Here is a 21780-nt window from a genome sequence, read left to right as displayed (position 1 = left end):
GTCTACCGAGAATACTACAACCTCCATGGCCACCAAAGGAAACTCTCTCCCCAGGGTGCTGTGCCCCTGTCTCATTCCTCCCCCAGCTTGGCCCTGGGCCTCGGTCTGTGGTGCTCCACTGTATAATATTGAGCCTGACTACCCAGCAGGCAGGCAGGGTGTGAATTGAGATGGGGATTACTGGGCTCTCCCCTCCTTCTAAGACACTCCTCTCTCTCTCTCTCTCACAGCCCAGATCAATATAATGATTAGCATGGAGTCCCACAGTAAGATAAACCTGCAGATCGAGCAACACCCTAATTTATTGGCTTAGGAGAGACAGGATTGTATGTGTGTGTGTGTGTGTGTGTGTGTGTGTGTGTGTGTGTGTGTGTGTGTGTGTGTGTGTGTGTGTGTGTGTGTGTGTGTGTGTGTGTGTGTGTGTGTGTGTGTGTGTGTGTGTGTGTGTGTGTGTGTGTGTGTGTTCATGCATGCGTTTCCACTCTGTGTCTTTGGAAACCCATTATTGGTTTTGTGGTTTTTATAATTGAGTTCTCCTCACCACCACAAAGTCATAGCCAAGGTAACCATCCCTGGTTGTCATACATACAGCAGATCACCATCTACAACTTTCTCCCCAAGCATCATTAGTATCCGGTAATTATTTGTTAATGTGCCTGTGTTTTTATATAACAACTGTCAATCAAACACAGATAGAACCATTGCTAAAAGAGGTTTTAGCAACAGTTTTCACACGCTATCCACAGTCATGATGGTCTGTGAGTGTCTGCTTCTTCATTGCTAGCAGCAGAAGTGAGAGAGAGCGAAAAAAGAGAGAGGGAGAGAGAGAAGAAGATACAGCACAATGTCAAGTCAGGCTGCTATTTTTACAAGGCGTCCATTCGTCCTTCAAGCTGAAGCGAGGCACACGTGAAGGGCCGATGACATACATTCTGATGTTGAAGGTTACTCTAAAACAAGCTAACAGGTTTATTCCCCTCGCTCCCGCCATCGTCACATGCACAGCTTTATTTCCCTCTCTGTGTGATTATAGTTAAACAATAAGGTCCGAGGAGGTGTGGTATATGGCTAATATGCACAACACAACGTGGAGTGCCTGGACACAGCCCTTAACCGTGGTATATTGGCCATATATCACAAACCCCTGAGGTGCCTTATTGCTATTATAAACTGGTTACCAATGTAATTAGAGCAGTAAAAAGATATGTTTTGTCATACCCATGGTATACGGTCAGCCAATCAGCATTCAGGGCTCGAACCACCCAGTTTATAATAAGTAATACACCGCTGAGAAGCTATTCAACCATTATCTGTGGAGAGTGGAGATAGCCAGCAGGTTTCCTGGTTACCTAAACCAATTCAGACAGACTCAGGAGAGAGACAGGTAGAGAGAGCCCAGCCAAGATAGCCATGACTGGTACTCAGGTGGCTAAGTGTACCAGAGAATTGCCCTGTGGTTTGGATGGATCTGATGTTACATCCAGGGATTCACAGCTCAAGTGTCATTTCATGTCTTCAGTGGATATTGGTTCTCAATAGTATTTCTACCAGACTCACACAAAGCTGAAATATGAGCAATATGAGCAATCACGTTGCTCAATTCAGCAAGACTGTTATGTGAGAGAAAGAGAAAGAGATGGAAGCAGTTTTGCAGAGAGTATGAAAATAGACTGTGGAATATCAGAGTATATGACTGAGATTGGATACAGTTCTGACGGATATAGAGGGATTAACCTTATTGAGTTTGTGGTGACCGCTTCCCCTATTTGTGTGTGTGTGTGTGTGTGTGTGTGTGTGTGTGTGTGTGTGTGTGTGTGTGTGTGTGTGTGTGTGTGTGTGTGTGTGTGTGTGTGTGTGTGTGTGTGTGTGTGTGTGTGTGTGTGTGTGTGTGTGTGTGTGTGTGTGTGTGTGTGTGTGTGCGCGCGTGCGTGTGTGTGTGTGTGTACACCCCATCACGCCAGAGGAGTGTTATAAATTGCAAAAGGAAATGAGAAAGGAGGATTTGAGTGGTCAGATAGAGTGCCTCCCTTTGCTGAACAAAGACTTTCCGATAATATGTGTGAGTTGCTCTGACGAAGAGAGTAGAGAGGGATGAGGAGGAGAGGAAGTGGGATATGAGTTTATTTTGTAGCAATAAAGAAGATAATTATCCACTCGGAGGTCTTTGACCTTGGGAAGTGAAGAGAGGACAATAGATTGCATCAGCAGGCCGAAGTTTGACTTCATAGTTGGAAACTCAGTATGCTATTTCAAGTTTTTAATGACACCTGAACAAGTACAGTGAAAGGCCTTTCTTACAAGCCTTAAACTCAACAATGTAGTAATCAATAACAATGTAATACTAAAAATAACATAAGGTAGAACAAAAACACATAACAAGAAATAAGAAGGACACAAGAAAGTAAATAAGCATACTATATACAGGTTCAGTCAGTTCCAGTACCATATTTACAATGTGACTGGATATCAGGATATATGATAAACAGAGTAGCAGCAATGTATATGGTGATTGTACGTGAGTGGGTGTGCGTGCGTGTGTGTAGAGTCAGTATAAATGTATGTGCATATTATGTTTGTGTGAGCAAATGATAAAGTGAGCGTTTGTGTGTTGGAGTGTCAGGATGTGTGAGTGTGTAGGGAGGGTGCTGTGAGGGTGCACAGAGACTGTGCAAAAATAAGGGTCAACTCAGAGAGTCCTTGTAGCCATTTAGTTAGCTATTTAGCAGGCTTGGGGATAGATGCTGTTCAGGAGCCTGTTGGTGTCAGACTTGATGCACCGCCACCGCTTGCCGTGCGGAAGCAGAAATAACAGTTTATGGCTTGACTGGTAGGAGTCTTTAACAATTTTTCAGGCCTTCCTTTCACACCGCCTGATATAGAGGTCCTGTATGGCAGGGAGCTCGGCCCCAATGATGTACTGGGCTGTCCGCACCACCCTCTGTAGCGCCATGCGCTCGAGGGTGGTGCTATTTCCATACCAAGCAGTGATGCAGTCAGTCAAGATGCTCTCAATGCGACAGCTGTATAAGTGTTGGAGGATTTGAGGGCACATGCCAAACATTTTCAAACTCCTGAGTTGCGTGTGGACCATTTTAAGTTCTTAGTGATTTGGACACCAAGGAACTTGAAGCTCTTAACCCCCCCCCCCCCCCCCCTCCCCAGATGTGATGTTTGCCTACCTTCGCCACCTCGGGTCAGCCCGTCAGGAAGTCCAGGTTCCACTTGCATGGGGAGGTGTTAAGTTCCAGGGTCCTAAGCTTGGTGACGAACTTGGAGGGGACAATGGTGTTGAATGCTGAGCTGTAGTCAATGAACAGCATTCACACATAGGTATTCCTCTTATCTAGGTGGGTGAGGGCAGTGTGGATTGCAATTGAGATTGCGTTGTCTATGGGTCTGTTGGGGCAGTATGCAAATTGAAGTGGGTCTAGGGTGTCTGGGATGATGGAGTTGATGTGTGCCATAACCAGTCTCTCAAAGCACCTCATGATTACAGATGTGAGTGCTACAGGGTGGTAGTCATTGTGGCTTGAAGCCTTAGAGTTCTTAGAAACAGTAATGATGGTGGTCATCTTAAAACATGTGTGGATTACAGACTGGGACAAGGAGACGTTGAAAATTACCGTAAATATGCCTGCCAGCTGTTCTTCGCATGCTCTTAGAACATGCCATGGAATACCGTCAGGCTCCGCGGCCTTGCGTGTGTTGAGCTGATTAAAGACCTTACTCACGTCGGCCTCTGAGAGCAATGGTGGCACAATATTGTTATTGACAAAGCCTGCATAAAATGCATGGAGTTTGTCTGGTAGAGAGGCATTGTTTGGCAGATCACAGTTGGGTCTTCCTTTGTAATCCGTAATGGACTGTAGCCCCTGCCACATGCGGCGGGCATCGGAGCCTATGTAATATGATTCCACCATATTCCTATATTGTCCTTTTGCTCGTTTGATTACTCTGTGGAGATCATAGCGGGATTTCTCATATTTATTCCGGTCCTCAGCTGTAGCCTCAGGGTTGTCTGCGATATGTATTTATATTTATTTAACTAGTTAAGTCAGTTAAGAACACATTCTTATTTACAATGACGGCCTACCCCGGCCAAACCCTAACCCGGACAATGCTGGGCCAATTGTGCACCGCCCTATGGGACTCCTAATCATGGCTGGTTGTGATACAGCCTGGAATCGAACCAGGGTCTGTAGTGACACCTCTAACACTGAGATGCAGTGCCTTAGAACGCTGTGCCACTCGGGAGCGATAGCCCTGTGTGCGGTAGCCCTGACCTCTAGTTTAGCCCCAACCTCAGAGTTAATCCAGGTCTTTTCATTGGGGAAGCAGCGAACCTTCAGTGTGGGGACAAAGTCGCAAATGCATTTCCTAATGAAGCTGGTGACGGAGGTGGTTGGCTCGTTGATTTTATCGGCGGAGTCTCGAAACATATTCCAATCAGCGCTAGCAAAGCAGTCCTGTAGCATAGTATCTGATTCTGGTTACCATTTCTCAACGGGTACTTGAGCTTCTGCTTGTAAACAGGAAGCAGGTGTACGGAGTCATGATCTGATTTACCGAATGGCAGATGAGACAGGGCCTTGTATTGTCACGATCGTCTTGACTTTGAAGAGAGGACCAAAACGCAGCGTGTGAGAAATACATTCTCTTTTTATTTGAGAAGAGCAACGAACGAAACAAAAACAACAAACTGACGACCGTGAAGCTATATAAACAAAATGGTGCTGACACTGACCACTACACAATGACATAGACAATTACCCACAAACACCTAAAGCCTATGGCTGCCTTAAATATGGCTCCCAATCAGAGACAACAATAAACAGCTGTCTCTGATTGAGAACCAAATCAGGCAACCATAGACTTTCCTAAACACCTACACTGAACACAACCCCATACATACTAAAAACCCCTTAAACAATACACACACCCTAAACTAGACAAAACACACAAAGACAACCCACCCCAACTCACGCCCTGACCAACTAAATAAATAAAAGAAAAAGGAACAATAGGTCAGGAACGTGACATAACCCCCCCCTTAAGGTGCGAACTCCGGGCGCACCAGCATAAAGTCTAGGGGAGGGTCTGGGTGGGCGTCTGTCCACGGTGGCGGCTCTGGCGCTGGTCGTGGTCCCCACCCCACCATAGTCACTACCCGCTTTCGTAGCCTCCTCCAAATGGCCACCCTCCAAATTAACCCCACTGGATTAAGGGGCAGCACCGGACTAAGGGGCAGCACCGGACTGAGGGGCAGCACCGGACTGAGGGGCAGCACCGGACTGAGGGGCAACACCGGACTGAGGGGCAACACCGGACTGGATGGCGGATCCTGGCTGGCTGGCTCTGGCGGATCCTGGCTGGCTGGCGGATCCTGGCTGGCTGGCTCTGGCGGATCCTGGCTGGCTGGCTCTGGCGGATCCTGGCTGGCTGGCTCTGGCGGATCTTGGCTGGCCGGCTCTGGCGGATCCTGGCTGGACGGCTCTGGCGGATCCTGGCTGGACGGCTCTGGCGGATCCTGGCTGGACGGCTCTGGCGGATCCTGGCTGGACGGCTCTGGCGGATCCTGGCTGGACGGCTCATGGCTGGCTGACGGATCCTGGCTGGACGGCTCATGGCTGGCTGACGGATCTGGCTGCTCATGGCTGGCTGACGGATCTGGCTGCTCATGGCTGGCTGACGGATCTGGCTGCTCATGGCTGGCTGACGGATCTGGCTGCTCATGGCTGGCTGACGGATCTGGCTGCTCATGGCTGGCTGACGGATCTGGCTGCTCCTGTCTGGCGGAAGGCTCTGGCTGATCCTGTCTGGCGGAAGGCTCTGGCTGATCCTGTCTGGCGGAAGGCTCTAGCGGCTCCTGTCTGGCGGAAGGCTCTAGCGGCTCCTGTCTGGCGGAAGGCTCTAGCGGCTCCTGTCTGGCGGAAGGCTCTAGCGGCTCCTGTCTGGCGGACGGCTCTGAAGGCTCATGGCAGACGGGCGGCTTTGCAGGCTCATGGCAGACGGGCGGCTTTGAGGGCTCAGTACAGACGGGCAGTTCATGCGGCGCTTGGCAGACGGACAGTTCAGACGCCGCTGGGCAGACGGGCAGTTCAGGCGCCGTTGGGCAGACGGGCAGTTCAGGCGCCGTTGGGCAGACGGGCAGTTCAGGCGCCGTTGGGCAGACGGGCAGTTCAGGCACCGCTGGGCAGACGGGCAGTTCAGGCACCGCTGGGCAGACGGGCAGTTCAGGCACCGCTGGGCAGACGGCAGACTCTGGCCGGCTGAGACGCACTGTAGGCCTGGTGCGTGGTGCCGGAACTGGAGGTACCGGGCTATGGACACGCACCATCAGGCTAGTGCGGGGAACAACAACAGGGCACACTGGACTCTCAAGGCGTACTATAGGCCTGGTGCGTGGTACCGGCACTGGTGGTACCGGGCTGAGGGCACGCACATCAGGGCGAGTACGGGGAGAAGGAACAGTGCATACAGGACTCTGGAGACACACAGGAGGCTTGATGCGTGGTGCCGGAACTGGAGGCACTGGACTGGAGACACGCACCACAGGAAGAGTGCGTGGAGGAGGAACAGGGCTCTGGATACGCACTGGAAGCCTGGTGCGTGGTGTAGGCACTGGTGGTACTGGGCTGGAGCGGGGAGGTGGCGCCAGAAATACCGGACCGTGCAGGCGTACTGGCTCCCTTGAGCACTGAGCCTGCCCAACCTTACCTGGTTGTATGCTCCCCGTCGCCCGACCAGTGCGGGGAGGTGGAATAACCCGCACCGGGCTATGTAGGCGAACCTGGGACACCATGCGTAAGGCTGGTGCCATGTAAGCCGGCCCGAGGAGACGCACTGGTGGCCAGAATGGAGGGCCGGCTTCATGACATCTGGCTCAACGCTCAATCTGGCCCGGCCGATACGAGGAGCTGGTATGTACCGCACCGGGCTATGCACGCGTACAGGAGACACCATGCGCTCTACTGCGTAACATGGTGTCTGCCCGTACTCTCGCTCTCCACGGTAAGTACAGGGAGTGGGCGCAGGTCTCCTACCTGACTTCGCCACACTCCCTTTAAGGCCCCCCCCAATAAAATTTTTGGGCTGACTCACAGGCTTCCTACCGCGTCTTCGTGCTGCCTCCATTCGCCGGTATCCCTCCTCGCACTGCGCCAGAGAATCCCAGGCGGGCTCCGGCACTCGCCCTGGGTCGATCGCCCACCTGTCGATCTCCTCCCACGTAGTGTAGCCCAGATCCTGATCCCTTTGCCATAAATCCTGTGTGTATTGCTCCTGTTGCCGCTTGACACGCCGCTTGGTCCGATTCAGGTGGGTAATTCTGTCACGATCGTCTTGACTTTGAAGAGAGGACCAAAACGTAGCATGTGAGAAATACATTCTCTTTTTATTTGAGAAGAGCAACGAACGAAACAAAAACAACAAACTGACGACCGTGAAGCTATATAAACAAAATGTTGCTGACACTGACCACTACACAATGACATAGACAATTACCCACAAACACCTAAAGCCTATGGCTGCCTTAAATATGGCTCCCAATCAGAGACAACAATAAACAGCTGTCTCTGATTGAGAACCAAATCAGGCAACCATAGACTTTCCTAAACACCTACACTGAACACAACCCCATACATACTAAAAACCCCTTAAACAATACACACACCCTAAACTAGACAAAACACACAAAGACAACCCACCCCAACTCACGCCCTGACCAACTAAATAAATAAAAGAAAAAGGAACAATAGGTCAGGAACGTGACATGTATGCTTGCTTGTGGGTAGAATAATAGTGATTTAGGACTTTATCGCCTCTAGTGGCGAAGGAGACTTGTCTTAATGACACGGAATTAAAACCACCGTTAATCAGAAAAGCAGCCTCCGGATATACGTTTTCCTACTTGTTTATAGCCTTGAACAGCTCGTTATTGTGTCTCTCTGAACATTGCAATAGACTGTATAGGACAATTGCAACCATCGAAAGCCACCAGATTATTGCCAGCTGATCTCTCATTAAACCATCAATACACACTAAAGTCACCCGCACAACTGATCTCTCATTAAACCATCAATACACACTAAAGTCACCCGCACAACTGATCTCAATTGCAACCCACATTGGCCAGCGATTTACCGCTCCCTAACGTAGATGTCAAGGTTATCAGACTATTTCACCCTCTGGTTGGTATTATCATCAGAACAACTTAGTCCTACTTTATGAGCAGACTAAGGGCAATTTATCTATTTGACAATAATTCTGTAGAACTGAAATAAAATATTTTGTTGTTTACCACTGCAAATCTACTGTCTACTGTTTACCGACATGTTGTATGAATGAAAACTAATTTTGATGGTCTAGCCTACAATTCTTGTCCTCAAATAAATATTTTTTTACATTCATCAGCCTTTTCCGATGCTACTGGTCAGTATTTCATTGGGGGCAGGAGTGGAGAATCTAGACCAGCTGTCTGGTATCATAATCCCTTGACACGGTAACGAGAGATCAACTGATCTGATGGTTTATCCTTGTGGGTTTTTCATTGCAATCAAGCTTAGTTTAACACGCAGGTGCACGTAATCTCCCTTTCGTTCGTAGTTTTTTAAATTTATTCCAGTGGTAACCTGCAGGAGCATGTTAAGTTCTACTTGTTCATTGCAATCGAGTGTAAATGTCTACAGAGATTTACTGAGAGTAAGGTACTGAGCCTCTGATGTCAAAAAATCTGTAATATAGTACTATAATTACTGTGTCACGATCTGATATGTACATTACTTCTATATGAATCATTATCTGTCATTTTTAAAGTGTATAAGAAACACAACATTCCGTAACCTTACATTCATCTAATCTTAATTACAGTTGTTCACTTTTTATACACATACCATTACCTTTTACCAATATATATTCGGCGTTGCAGAATGGGAATAGGTGCAAACCTTTCACTGGCACAAATGTTTGGCCAGCCTGCCTCCTGGATTGTAAGAGATGATGATAATTCTGGTGTTGTTTTGTTTCTTAACCTCACCAGGGCGTGCTAACCACTGGTCGGCCATCATCGGAGCGTCCCACTCTAAGAACTATGTGCTGTGGGAGTATGGTGGCTACGCCAGCGAGGGCATCAAGAAGGTGGCCGAGCTGGGATCACCTGTCTCCATGGAGGAAGAGATCAGGCGAAAGGTAAGACTTGGCACGGCCGTATGTACGTACACCTGCTATTGATATTGCAGCACATTTGAGGGTCCAGCGATTGACAAGCCAACACCTTATCTGTTACGCAAAGAGATCTGCATCCCTTGCTGATGTTCTGGGTGTTACGTTAAGGTCGCTACAATATTTTATATATCGGATCACTCTCCGGTTATGCTTCACTGCGTCCTCACATGGAGTCCAGACTAGCATTGTATTCTAAGTGGGGATGCAATGTTGTTCAAATGTGGTTGAAAGCTTGAGAATCCATTATAAACATGTTGGTTAGTGCTATTGCTACTGCAGTGGAGGATCTATGAGTCTTTTATGTATGTCAAGGCAAGCCCATGAAAATAATTTTAATCACCATCCCCATTCAAGTCATTGTTCAACTTGCCATGGTTTGAGGGGCTTTTCCCATTCTAGTAATTATATCTATATGGGCCAGCCAATGGCTATAGTCTCTGGATAATCCAGGTGGCTGTGGTATCAGTACAGTAAGTAATGGAGTTTACATATCTCAGTGGGCGTTCTGATCGATCCGTACAGTAAGTCTCTCAACCTGCCCCTTTATGTGGTTTTATACTTCACAGCTGGGAAATGCATGGTGGACACTGTTATCTACGTCCTTTGGATATTCTAAGTAGATAGTGTCTACTTGGTATTTACCGTATAAAGCCATGGAATTGGAACATGGAATGTTTTCCAAAGTGTGTTGAAGCATTCAATACTTTTTGCATAATGATTTCCACAAGCGATGACCTAAATGAGAGACAAACATCTGTACTATAAGTATCAATGCAAATGTTGGTTAATGGTCTGCTTAATGGCCTGTGTCCCTTTCAACTGGTTATGACCTCAAATCCTATGAAGTTCACATTCATGCAAGGTTAATTCTTCCTCTGTTTCATTCATCTTGGTAGGTACGAGAGCACCTCTCTTGTTCAATAAATATTAAATATGAAAATATAGTTTAGCAGTTTTACCTCTAGTAAAAATGTTCTTCTGTTTCAGTTTCTCACCATATTTCAATGTCTGTGCATGTCTTTCACACTTTCTCCCACTCCCTCTGTTACTTGTCATTTTTCCATCTCTCTCTCCCACTCTCTTCTCCAAACCTGTCCCCTCCCTCTCCTTCTCCTCTTTCTGTACAATCTCTCTCTCTCTCTCTCTCTCTCTCTCTCTCTCTCTCTCTCTCTCTCTCTCTCTCTCTCTCTCTCTCTCTCTCTCTCTCTCTCTCTCTCTCTCTCTCTCTCTCTCTCTCTCTCTCTCTCTCTCTCTCTCTCTCTCTCTCTCTCTCTCTCTCTCTCTCTGTGTCATTCTTTAAATAGCCTGTGCTAGTGTGTAGCAGATGGGCCCATAGAGTGTATTATTGTAGGGTAATATTGAAGACCTGGAGTCACGGCACATAATGAGAGCACACTGTGAGAGCTGGGCTCTGTGCGTCATCACCGCCACCTATCCACAAGGCTGTATTATCCACAATACTGTCTGCTATAGTATCTGTATTAGTCCTCCTGGACCTTCTACAAACGATTAGAGGTAATATAGGATTCATGGAGAGATGGCCGCAAAGCAAGGTTGGAGTCAGTTTTAACCCTACAGTGCAGAGTAGTTACAGTACTGTTGAGTGACAAGAGAATTGATGACATAAAATGGTTGATAGTTCTTTTCACGTACTTGTGTCAGCTATTACAGTAGGCTTACATTGATATTCTAGGTAGCTCTCCATAGCATATTCTCCAAGTGGTGGATGGTAAACGATCCAATCCACACCCACTGAACAGAACTCAATTTAAACCAGGTAGAAAGCAACAGGATCAAACCATTACCTTCTCCTGGGGGAGATGTGAAAATCTTACATATGGAATATTGCACAGTACTCTACATGGCAGAGGAGAGAGAGAGACAATTTCTGTAGCCTGTGGTTTTCAGTGGAGATTGCTGGGGAAAGTAAACGTGATTGGCTGTCACCAGATCCCATGGTGATAATGGCTGCCACTTAAGCCTTGTTCACACTGCAGGCCTTAATGCAGCAATTTAATACATGCGCTGACCAGCTGGCAAGTGTCTTCACTGACATTTTCAACCTCTCCCTATCTATGTTTAAAGCAGACCACCATAGTCCATGTGCCCAAGAATGCCAAGGTAACCTGTCTAAATGACTATCGTCCCGTAGCATTCACATCTGTAGCCATGAAGTGCTTTGAAAGGCTGGTCATGGCTCACATCAACACAATCATCCCAGACGTCCTGGACCCACTATAATCAGCATACCGCCCCAACAGATCCACAGATGGCGCAATCTCTATTGCACTCCACACTGCCCTTTCTCACCTGGACAACACCTACGTGAGAATGCTGTTCATTGACTACAGCTCAGCATCCCGGAGTCGCCTCTTCACTGTTGACGTTGAGACTGGTGTTTTGCGGGTACTATTTAAATGAAGCTACCATTTGAGGACTTGTGAGGCGTCTGTTTCTCAAACTAGACACTCTAATGTACTTGTCCTCTTGCTCAGTTGTGCACTGGGGCCTCCCACTCCTCTTTCTATTCTGGTTAGAGACAGTGTGCGCTGTTCTGTGAAGGGAGTAGTATACAGCGTTGTACGAGATCTTCAGTTTCTTGGCAATTTCTCACATGGAATAGCCATTTCTCAGAACAAGAATAGACTGACGAGTTTCAGAAGAAATGTCTTTGTTTCTGGCCATCTTGAGCCTAAAATTGAACCCACAAATGTTGAATCTCCAGATACTCAACTTGTCTGAAGAAGGCCAGTTTTATTGCTTCTTTAATTAGCACAACAGTTTTCAGCTGTGTTAACATAATTGCAAAAGGGTTTTCTAATGATCAATTAGCCTTTTAAAATGATAAACTTGGATTAGCTAACACAACATGCCATTGGAACACAGGAGTGATGGTTGCTGATAATGGGCCTCTGTACGCCTATGTAGATATTCCATAAAAAAATCTGCCGTTTCCAGCTACAATAGTCATTTACAACATTAACAATGTCTACACTGTATTTCTGATCAATTTTAAGTTATTTTATTAAATGAGCTTTTATTTCAAAAACAAGGACATTTCTAAGTGATCCCAAACTTTTGAACGGTAGTGTACGCTCACACACTCACATACATATTGACACCACACACACTCACATGCATATTGACACCACACACACTCACTACTTTCGCACGCACGCACACACACACACACACACACACACACACACACACACACACACACACACACACACACACCCACACACACACACACACCCACACACACACACACACACACACACACACACACACACACACACACACACACACATGTCTACATTACCCCTGCGTGCATACATGTACTGTACATATTACCTCAATTACCTTAACTAACCCGTACTCCTGCACATTCACTCAGTACTGGTACTCCTTGTATATAGCCTCATTATGGTTATTTTATTGTCCTACTACACTGAAGAAAATGAAAACATGCAACAATATCAATGATTTTACTGATCTATAGTTCATATAAGTAAATCAGTCAATTGAAATGAATTCATTAGGCCCTAATCTATGGATTTCACATGACTTGGCAGGGGTGCAGCCATAGGTCCACCCACTTCGGAGCAAGGCCCACCCACTTGGGAGCAAGGCCCACCCACTGGGGAGCCAGATCCAGCCAATCATAATTTGGCTTTATTACAGACAGAAATACACATCAGTTTCATCAAATGTCCAGGTGGCTGGTTTCAAATGATCAAGCAGGTGAAGAAGCCGGATGTTGAGGTCCTGGGCTGGCTTGGTTACACGTCTGCGGTTTTGAGGGCGGTTGGACGTACTGTTCAATTCTCTAAAGCGATGTTGGCTTATTCTCTAAAACAACGTTGGCTTATGGTATAGAAATTAACATAAAAGGCCCTGGCAACAACTCTGGTGGACATTCCTGCAGTCAGCATGCCAATTGTACTCTCCCTAAAAAAAAATTGACATCTGTGGCATTGTGTTATGTGACAAAACTGCACATTTTAGAGTGGCCTTTTATTGTCCCCAGCACAAGGTGCACCTGTGTAATGATCATGCTGTTTGATCAGCTTCTGGATATGGATTATCTTGACAAAGAAGAAATGCTTACTAAAATGGAAGGTAACACATTTGGGCACAAAATATGAGAGAAATAAGCTTTTTGTGCATATGGAACATTTCTGGGATCTTTTATTTCAACTCATGAAACATAGGACCAACACCACTGCACTAGTGGATAAATGAAGAGTCAGATTGGCTGGTTCAAATTGTAGCAGCATGGTGATTACCAGCTGATTACCAACTGTCTTGTAAAACAGGTTGGACGAACATGCTGTATCAAATGCACTGAACCTTACAGTGAAATGCTGACTGACAAGCTCTTATTAACCAGCAATGCAGTTTTAGAATTTACTAAAATAAACTCAATAAAAAAAAATGAATAAAAAAAATTAAATAAGAAAATAGAAAAATAACAAATAATTAAAGAGCAACACTAAAATAACAGTAGCGAATCTATGTACAGGGGGTACTGTTACAGAGTCAATGTGCGGGGGCACCGGTTAGTTGAGGTACTATGTACATGGCTTAAAGAGTGTGTGTGTGTGTGTGTGTGTGTGTGTGTGTGTGTGTGTGTGTGTGTGTGTGTGTGTGTGTGTGTGTGTGCTGCGGAGGAGATGAGCCTGTAGTCACACACAACCTCTTGTTATCACAAAGGGAGGACAGAGCACTAGCTGGTGCGCTCCATACAGTATATGCTGTGTTAAGTAGGAGTTGACGGCTCCATTGCCCCGGGCCGCTTTGCTGTTGCCTGCATTCACTGTGTTCACCCTTTTAATATTTCTCAGCGAACACACACAGTCTCTCCTTGTCCTTGAGGGAAAGTTAGCCTCTAGTGTGAAGGAGCCGCTCTGTTTTTGAGCAGCGGAGCAAGAAAGCACTCTTTGGTATAAATGCTGACACAAACAAAACGGCGCTTTGCTTTGTGACAGGTGCGGTGTCAGGGCTAGCAACGTAGCAATGAAGGCAGTTATAAATTGATATTCATAGAAAGCAGAAATTGATATTCATAGGCAGGCTCGACGTGAGCCAAGGGGTGCACTGATCTCAATGTTCATACAAAGTTTCATTTGCCGAGCCAAGCAGGCATTGAGTATGCACGCTCACATACTGTACACACACAAAACCCATTCACAATCACACACGGACGCACGCATTCACACACACACACACACACACACACACACACACACACACACACACACACACACACACACACACACACACACACACACACACACACACACACACACAAACAGAGATTCGTAAACACACACACACAACCCAGATCCCCCTCACGTCAGCACAATGCGGTGCGTGATGGCTTTATTTTGTTATCCGAGTTTGTCTTCCTTTTACTGCCGGGACCAAGATATACTGTGCCATCTGCCTAGCTGTGTCTCCCCGTCGGGTTCCTTTTGATATACGGCGTGTGTTCTTTACCCACGATGCCTCTATCCTGGGGACTGAACAACAACTTTCCAATCTTCGTACAAAAGTGAAACCCATATCGATTGGCCCTTTCTCTGTATGAAACCAATTGGAAACACTCCACACTTGACACTCAACAAAAGAACTTTGTATCCTTACAAAAGTGAACCACGTATCGATTGGCCATCTCTCTGTATGTACCAATAGGAAACTCTTACCAGTCATACATCGTGCATTACATACACAGAATGTTCTTTGTGTTTTCACTTCATCACAGCGTCTGTGCTGAAAAGAGGGGTGAAGATACATGCATGATGGATTCAGTTTGTCCATCCCACACAGCCTGCATGTTTTCACAGCGAGCCAGCCGTACGCTTCTGCCTGGCGCACTCGTTACAATCTCTCCCATGTGACTCGCTGGTAATGAAAAGATGATTGCATGTAAGAGCATCCTCAAACAGAGCCCTCACCCACATTCTCTCAGTACTCTTGCTCTGCTTGAGTCAGACATGACACAGGGCTTGAGTCAGACATGACACAGGGCCACTTAATCACATTTAAATGATCTGTTATAAAAATTCCAAGGGTCACCATTGTTGCTGTAATAAGAATGATTGTATTTTAGTGGACGGGTGAAGGTGGGAAAGGGTAATGTGTGAGGAGGTTTGTTGAATACATGTCTTGACAGACCACAGACCCAGAATACATCTGTAATGGTGTGTGTGTTTGTGTGTGTGTGTGTGTGTGTGTGTGTGTGTGTGTGTGTGTGTGTGTGTGTGTGTGTGTGTGTGTGCGTGTGCGTGCGTGCGTGCTTGCCTGTGCACGTCTGTCCACATGATCTGTTCCTGCTTGTGTTCTTAATGTACCGAATGGGAACATTTCCTTCCTCTTTAGTCCCCACGCCATATGTGTCTTTACGTTTCATTAGCCAAATGCAAATCTGATTTACAGGAAACTTGGTATTACGTAGTGTAACTGAAGGCATTGCTGCCCTCTCCCCCCTCCACACACACATACACAAATCACCTCAGTGTATGCAGTCAGCCATTACAAAGGCAAAAATGACAGTCTGATAAAAATACTCTCCCTCCACAGGTGAGTGGTGGAAACGTGGCGAAGGGACTATGATTTCTCTCGAACGCATTGTGAAATCTGCCATTTCCTTTAACAGTATGGGTGCGTTTTGTTACTGTACAGTAGCTTACAGACGCCCACAGAATGCAGAACTATGTGAAACCACAGAGCAGACAGCTACAGATGCCACAGGCTGGACCAATGAGGGATGGCACAACATGAGTTGGAGGAGATAGAGGAGATGTTCTGGTACTCAGAATAAGTTTTCTAGGAGTATGATTGGCCTGGGCAAATTAGTAAGTCACAGATCCTACTAATGTGGCCATATTCTCTCCAGCTGTTCATCATGCTAGAGTATCAATCAGCCTGCATAATTATAACTGAATTGGAGCCTCAATTAAAGAGACTAGCTACCACCTGTGTGTGGGAGAGGATCAGGATATTTGATCTGGAAGACATACAGGTGAGAGCAAGTGAGTGGGAGAAAGCAGGTCAGTTTGAGACAGCAGGTCAGTTTGAGACAGCAGGTCAGTTTGAGAGAGCATGTGAGTGGGAGAGTAAGTTTATTTTTTAAAGTATTATCTTTATTAAGGGATTATACTCACAAGCTTTTACTCTCCCTGCCATGAAATATATTAGGTGTGTGTGTGTGTGTCTGTCTGTTTTTGTGTGTTTGTGTGTGTGTGTGTGTGTGTGTGTTTGTTTTTGTGTGTTTGTGTGTGTGTGTGTGTGTGTTTGTTTTTGTGTGTTTGTGTGTGTGTGTGTGTGTTTGTTTTTGTGTGCGCGTACGCAGTGTTTTTCATAAGTACATGGAGTAGCCAGCCAAACAGAAACATTTGCCAGCCAGGGAGTTCCGGCGTGCAGAAAACAATGCAGAATGAGCTCTGTTTTGGTGTCCACTGCTACATTTTAATACTTTAATTCCATCCAAAATATACTGCTAAATTATTGAATACTTTAACGACTTTACCTCCCAGATTCGTAAAATGAGTTGTGGGATTGCAATTACATGACTTTGCAATTAAAGTTACTGAAGGATGAATTCAGTTGCTAGTTGTTTTGGATATTGTCTAGGCCCATATGATCAGAACTATTTTCTAAGCAAGATAACCTTTAATAACATTCAACTTGGCTTCTCTTCAGAGTCACTTCATGATTTTCATGTTTACAGTTTTACTGCAAGATATGCATTGCCACAATCATGTGTGTTCTTCAAATTATGTATTTTATTCTCCCTGTTGCTGTGGAAACGTAGGGTAAGGAAAACAATGTGTAATTTTATAAAAAGTAACACAATATAATAACGAGGTTATATACAGGGGGTACCGGTACAGAGTCAATGTGCTGGGGTATAGGTTAGTCGAGATAATTTGTACATGTAGGTAAAGGTAAAGTGACAATGCATCGATAATAAACCGATGCATCAATCACTGTGGGTGGGATTGTCAGGGAAGAGGGCAGCATTTTTGTGTCACAGAGTTGGTAGGGTTTCAGACCTGTCAATCTATCTATGTGTGGGACTTTGAGGGAAGGCGGTAGATTAGTAATCTGGTCATAAAAACAAGTCTAGTCTACCTTTTCAATTGAATTTATTGTAGCAAAAACTAAATCTACTATTTCAATTTAGTTTACTGTGGCAAAAACCTAAGAAAAAAAGTTGTGTTCTGTCAAGTAAACATGGATTCCCTGTTGAGAAGCAATATAGAATTGCAGGAAAATGGTTTTAAAAATGCAACAGTTTTCAGGGGGAGAACCCCAGACCCCGGCCAGATTGTGCACCCCCACTTTTATACAAAGTCAGGTGACCATGAATAGACCTACAGATATGATTGAAGAATGAAGCAGGTGTTAAACATGGGCTTTGCTACACAGAAAGCAGCAGTTGACTACTCCATTGTCGACACTAATCAAATCAGTGGTTCTATATCGATATCCTTAATATTACCATATAGCCTAAGTATCATGACATTAGATTTTATAACCTTCAATTAGTTTTATTTTATCATATTTTGGACCAGAATGAGGCTTTTTCTCCACTACCTATTGTTCCTGCAGTGAGGATTCAACATCTTCATTGAATATTTTCAAAATTTATCTGCAGAAGTAGTCTACCAGTATGCAAATTAGGGAGCCAAATGAACTGCTCTCACCGATGCGATTCTACTAAACTGACATATGGAATTGTTTTAATATGGTCATACCATGGATCATTTAGCGATTGGATTTTGAATTTTAGGACCCCTTTATGTATATTAAAACATGAATTTGGCCTTTACTATTATAGCCCATTAAAACACATTGAATAACACATTCATAAATGGCAAAAAAGACAGTTACAAAACTACTTCCATACTTCCAATCATTTTTAAACCGGTACCAGGTTACCTTCAGATGAGCCACGTGACACTTGTGGGGGTCATAGAACAAAACGGAGAACATCATAGTGGCGTCATATTAGTTTATAGCCCAGACAGTTTCGACGCTACAGCTGGTTTTGCGAGAAGACCAATTTTTGGGATGTCTCTTCTTCTGACTAACAGCGCTGTAGCTCTGCCACTTTACAGCTCAGATGCGGAAGGCTTCAATCGACTCTAGGGGGTTTTAATGTCATAATAGACTCTGAAAGCTTTACTCTCTGTGAAGCAAAAGTACAGGCGAGTGTGTACATCAATTAGCCTGCTTAATTATAACTGCGAGACTAAATAAATTGGAGCCTCAATTAAAGAGACGAGCTACCACCTGTGTATGGGAGAGGATCAGAATATTTGGAATGGAAGACATACAGGTGAGAGAATGCGAGTGGGAGAGAGCAGGTCAGATTGAGACAGCAGGTGAGTGGGAGAGGTTTAAATTTGGAAGTATATTTGGTGAGTGCGTGTAGACTCAGAAGTAGAGTTGCAACGGGAGGGTATGTTACTGGAAACCTTCAAAGTTTACCTGTAAACTATTGAAATTTGCTAACTTTCAAGGATTTTATGTAATTTGTCACAAGACATCTAGTGGCCCTTTTGGGTACATCAGATTATCACAGGTGTCTGTAATTATCTCTGGCCCTCTCTGTGGCCTAATCACATGTAAAATATATAAAATAATCATATAAGATAAAAAAAATAAAAAACGCTCTCCAAAGGGTGGTGTGGTCTGCCCACCGCATCACCGGGGGCACATTGACTGCCCTCCAGGACAGCTACAGCACCCAATGTCACAGGAAGGCCAAAAAGATCATCAAGGACATCAACCACCTGAGCCACGGCCTGTTCACCCCGCTATCATCCAGAAGGCGAGGTCAGTACAGGTGCATCAAAGCTGGAACAGAGAGACTGAAAAACAGCTTCTTTCTAAAGGCCATCAGACTGTTAAATAGCCATCACTTGCCGGCTACCACCCGGTTACTCAACCCTGCACCTTAGAGGCTGCTGCCCTGTATACATAGACATTAAATTACTGGTCACTTTAGTAATGGAACACGAGTCACTTTAATAATTTTTACATACTGCTTATTCATCTCACATGTATGTACTGTATTCTATTCTACTGTATTTTAGTCAATGCCACTCCGACAATATTTAAATATTTCCTAATTCCATGATTAAACTTTTAGATTTCTGTGTATTGTTGTGAATTGTTAGATATTACTGCACTGTTGGAGCTAGGAACACACGCATTTCACTATACCTGCAATAACATCTGCTAAATATGTGTATGTGACCAATAACATTTGATTTGATTTATTGACCTAAAAGGTTAGCTGTGTTAGCCCAGTCACTAGCTTATCCAGGGCCAGTGATACATAGAGGTTTGCCTCATAAACTGTACACTACTGGTATCATTTTAAATTGAGAACATATTGCTCAACAGGTAAACAATGTGTGAGTTTAGCTATTCTCTGCTTTAGATGACAGATGCTCATAAGGCCAGTAATGCCATCATATTATAGGCGTATGACTACATTGGCGAAAATGTATTCACAAAAACTGATATACTGAGAGAGAGTGACAATCAAATAAAACTGATGTCACGTTCCTGACCTGTTTTCTGTTAGTTTTTGTATGTGTTAGTTGGTCAGGACGTGAGTTTGGGTGGGCAGTCTATGTTTTGTGTTTCTATGTTGGTTTAATGGGTACCTGATATGGTTCTCAATTAGAGGCAGGTGGTTTTCATCTCCTCTGATTGAGAATCATATTAAGGTAGGTGGTGTCACATTGTTTGTTTGTGGGTGGTTGTCTCCTGTGTCAGTGTCTGTGTATGTTACGCCACACGGGACTGTATCGGTTTGTTTGTTCGTTCGTTCGGTTTATGTAGTCTGTTCCTGTTTCATGCGTTCTTCGTGTCATGTAAGTTCTTATGTTCAGGTGCGTCTACGTCGTTTGTTGTTTTGTAGTTTGTTAAAGTGTTTTCGTGTTTTTTCGTCTTTACTTTAATAAATCATGTCTTATCACAACGCTGCGTCTTGGTTCAATCCCTGCTCCTCCTCTTCGGATGAAGAGGAAGAGGAATTCCGTTACAACTGATTGGAGATCTTACAACTAGACTAAAATATATATATTTGAGAATACAACACAGAAACACAGACACCTTCCCCTCTTTATTGCAGGATTGTAATATGTGATCACTCAACGTTGACACTGGTTCATTTTGAATAATAGTTTAACAATTAAAACAAGTGTAAACATTTCACTTCCAAGAATCAACACTTCATCACTTCAAAATGTACAAATAAGCTAACTTGTATGTAAAGATTAGACATCTTAGTCTAAACAACAATAGATAATTGAGTAGTAACAAGTCGGCCATTATCACTAAAGCATCATTTCAAGTAAAAAAAAAAAACTCCATACCAGTGGTGGCCAACCTTGCTCCACTGATCCCTGATCTACTGGGTGAGCAGACTTCTATTCCAGCCCAGCAATCACACATTTGATTATCAACTCATTAGAATGTGATAAGTTGAATCAGGTGTGTTATTGCTTGGTTGAAACAGAACCCTGCACACCCAGCAGACCTCCAGCAGGCCTGCTCCAATTGTAATAGGTTTATACACTGTGAGGGATTTTTGATTTGTATTTTTTTAAATTTTACCCCCTTTTTCGATCTTGTCTCAACTCCCCAACGGGCCCGGGAGGCGAAGGTAGAGTCACGCGTCCTCTGAACCATGACCCGCCAAACAACGCTTCTTAACACCCACCTGCTTAACCCGGAAGCTACCAGCACCAATGTGTAGGAGGAAACACTGTTCACCTGACGATGAGGTCAGCCTGCAGGCACCCTGCCCACCACAAGGAGTCGCTAGAGCGCGATGTAAAGCCCCCCCGGCAAAACCTTACCCTAACCCGGACGATGCTGGGCCAAATGTGCGCCGCCCTATGTGACTCTCGATCACGGCCGGTTGTGATAGAGCCCGGGATTGAACCCGTATCTGTAGTGACACCTCTAGCACAGCAATGCAGTGCCTTAGACTGCTGCGCCACTCTGGAGGTCCCACTGTGTGTGATGTTTAACGGTATTTTTGTATACAACATTTACTGACATAGGTAAACCTACACATATAACCCATGGCATATAAGATATACCCTTAGTCTCTTGGGACATAATTGGGACCTCTCTCTTCATCTGCAAACAGCTTTCCATATCTGAGGACAGAAAACATCACAAAGAAACAGGCTTCATTATACTCAAATTAGACAGCGCTGAAAAGTATGTTGCTATTATCTCTCTGTCTTCAAAGTTTAACTCTCTAGGTACTGGAACAGGAGAATCTTTTCATAATGTCCTGCCACAAAATTACCTGCCCTATCCAGTAGCCTACACTCTTTACTGACAGCTGGAGATGCAATTTCACCCTCTTCCATGACTGTTATCTACAAATGCATTTACAATGATTACATCATGATAGCTAGCTAATAGGAAGTTAGCTAGCTGATGACATTTAATTAATGTAGCTAAACAGTGTGTGAAGTTAGCTAGCTACCTAGAAGGAAAGACATTCCACAAATT

At 44.8% G+C, this 21780-nt stretch overlaps 1 protein-coding gene across 1 annotated transcript in view; it reads left to right on the top strand.

Annotated features, from left to right (window-relative positions):
• The window catches only part of LOC120047779 (spondin-1-like), a 151167-nt gene that overhangs the window by 29918 nt on the left and 99469 nt on the right, over positions 1–21780 (top strand). Inside the window, exon 6 of the mRNA XM_038993333.1 lies at positions 9038–9186. Within this exon, the coding sequence (XP_038849261.1) occupies positions 9038–9186 (149 nt within the window). The remainder of the gene's footprint in view (positions 1–9037; positions 9187–21780) is intronic.

This window comes from Salvelinus namaycush, chromosome 1 (assembly GCF_016432855.1).
Source record: "Salvelinus namaycush isolate Seneca chromosome 1, SaNama_1.0, whole genome shotgun sequence".
NCBI lineage: Eukaryota > Metazoa > Chordata > Actinopteri > Salmoniformes > Salmonidae > Salvelinus > Salvelinus namaycush.
The sequence above is the reverse complement of the archived record's forward strand: the minus strand, read 5'-3'. Positions and strand labels throughout refer to the sequence as shown.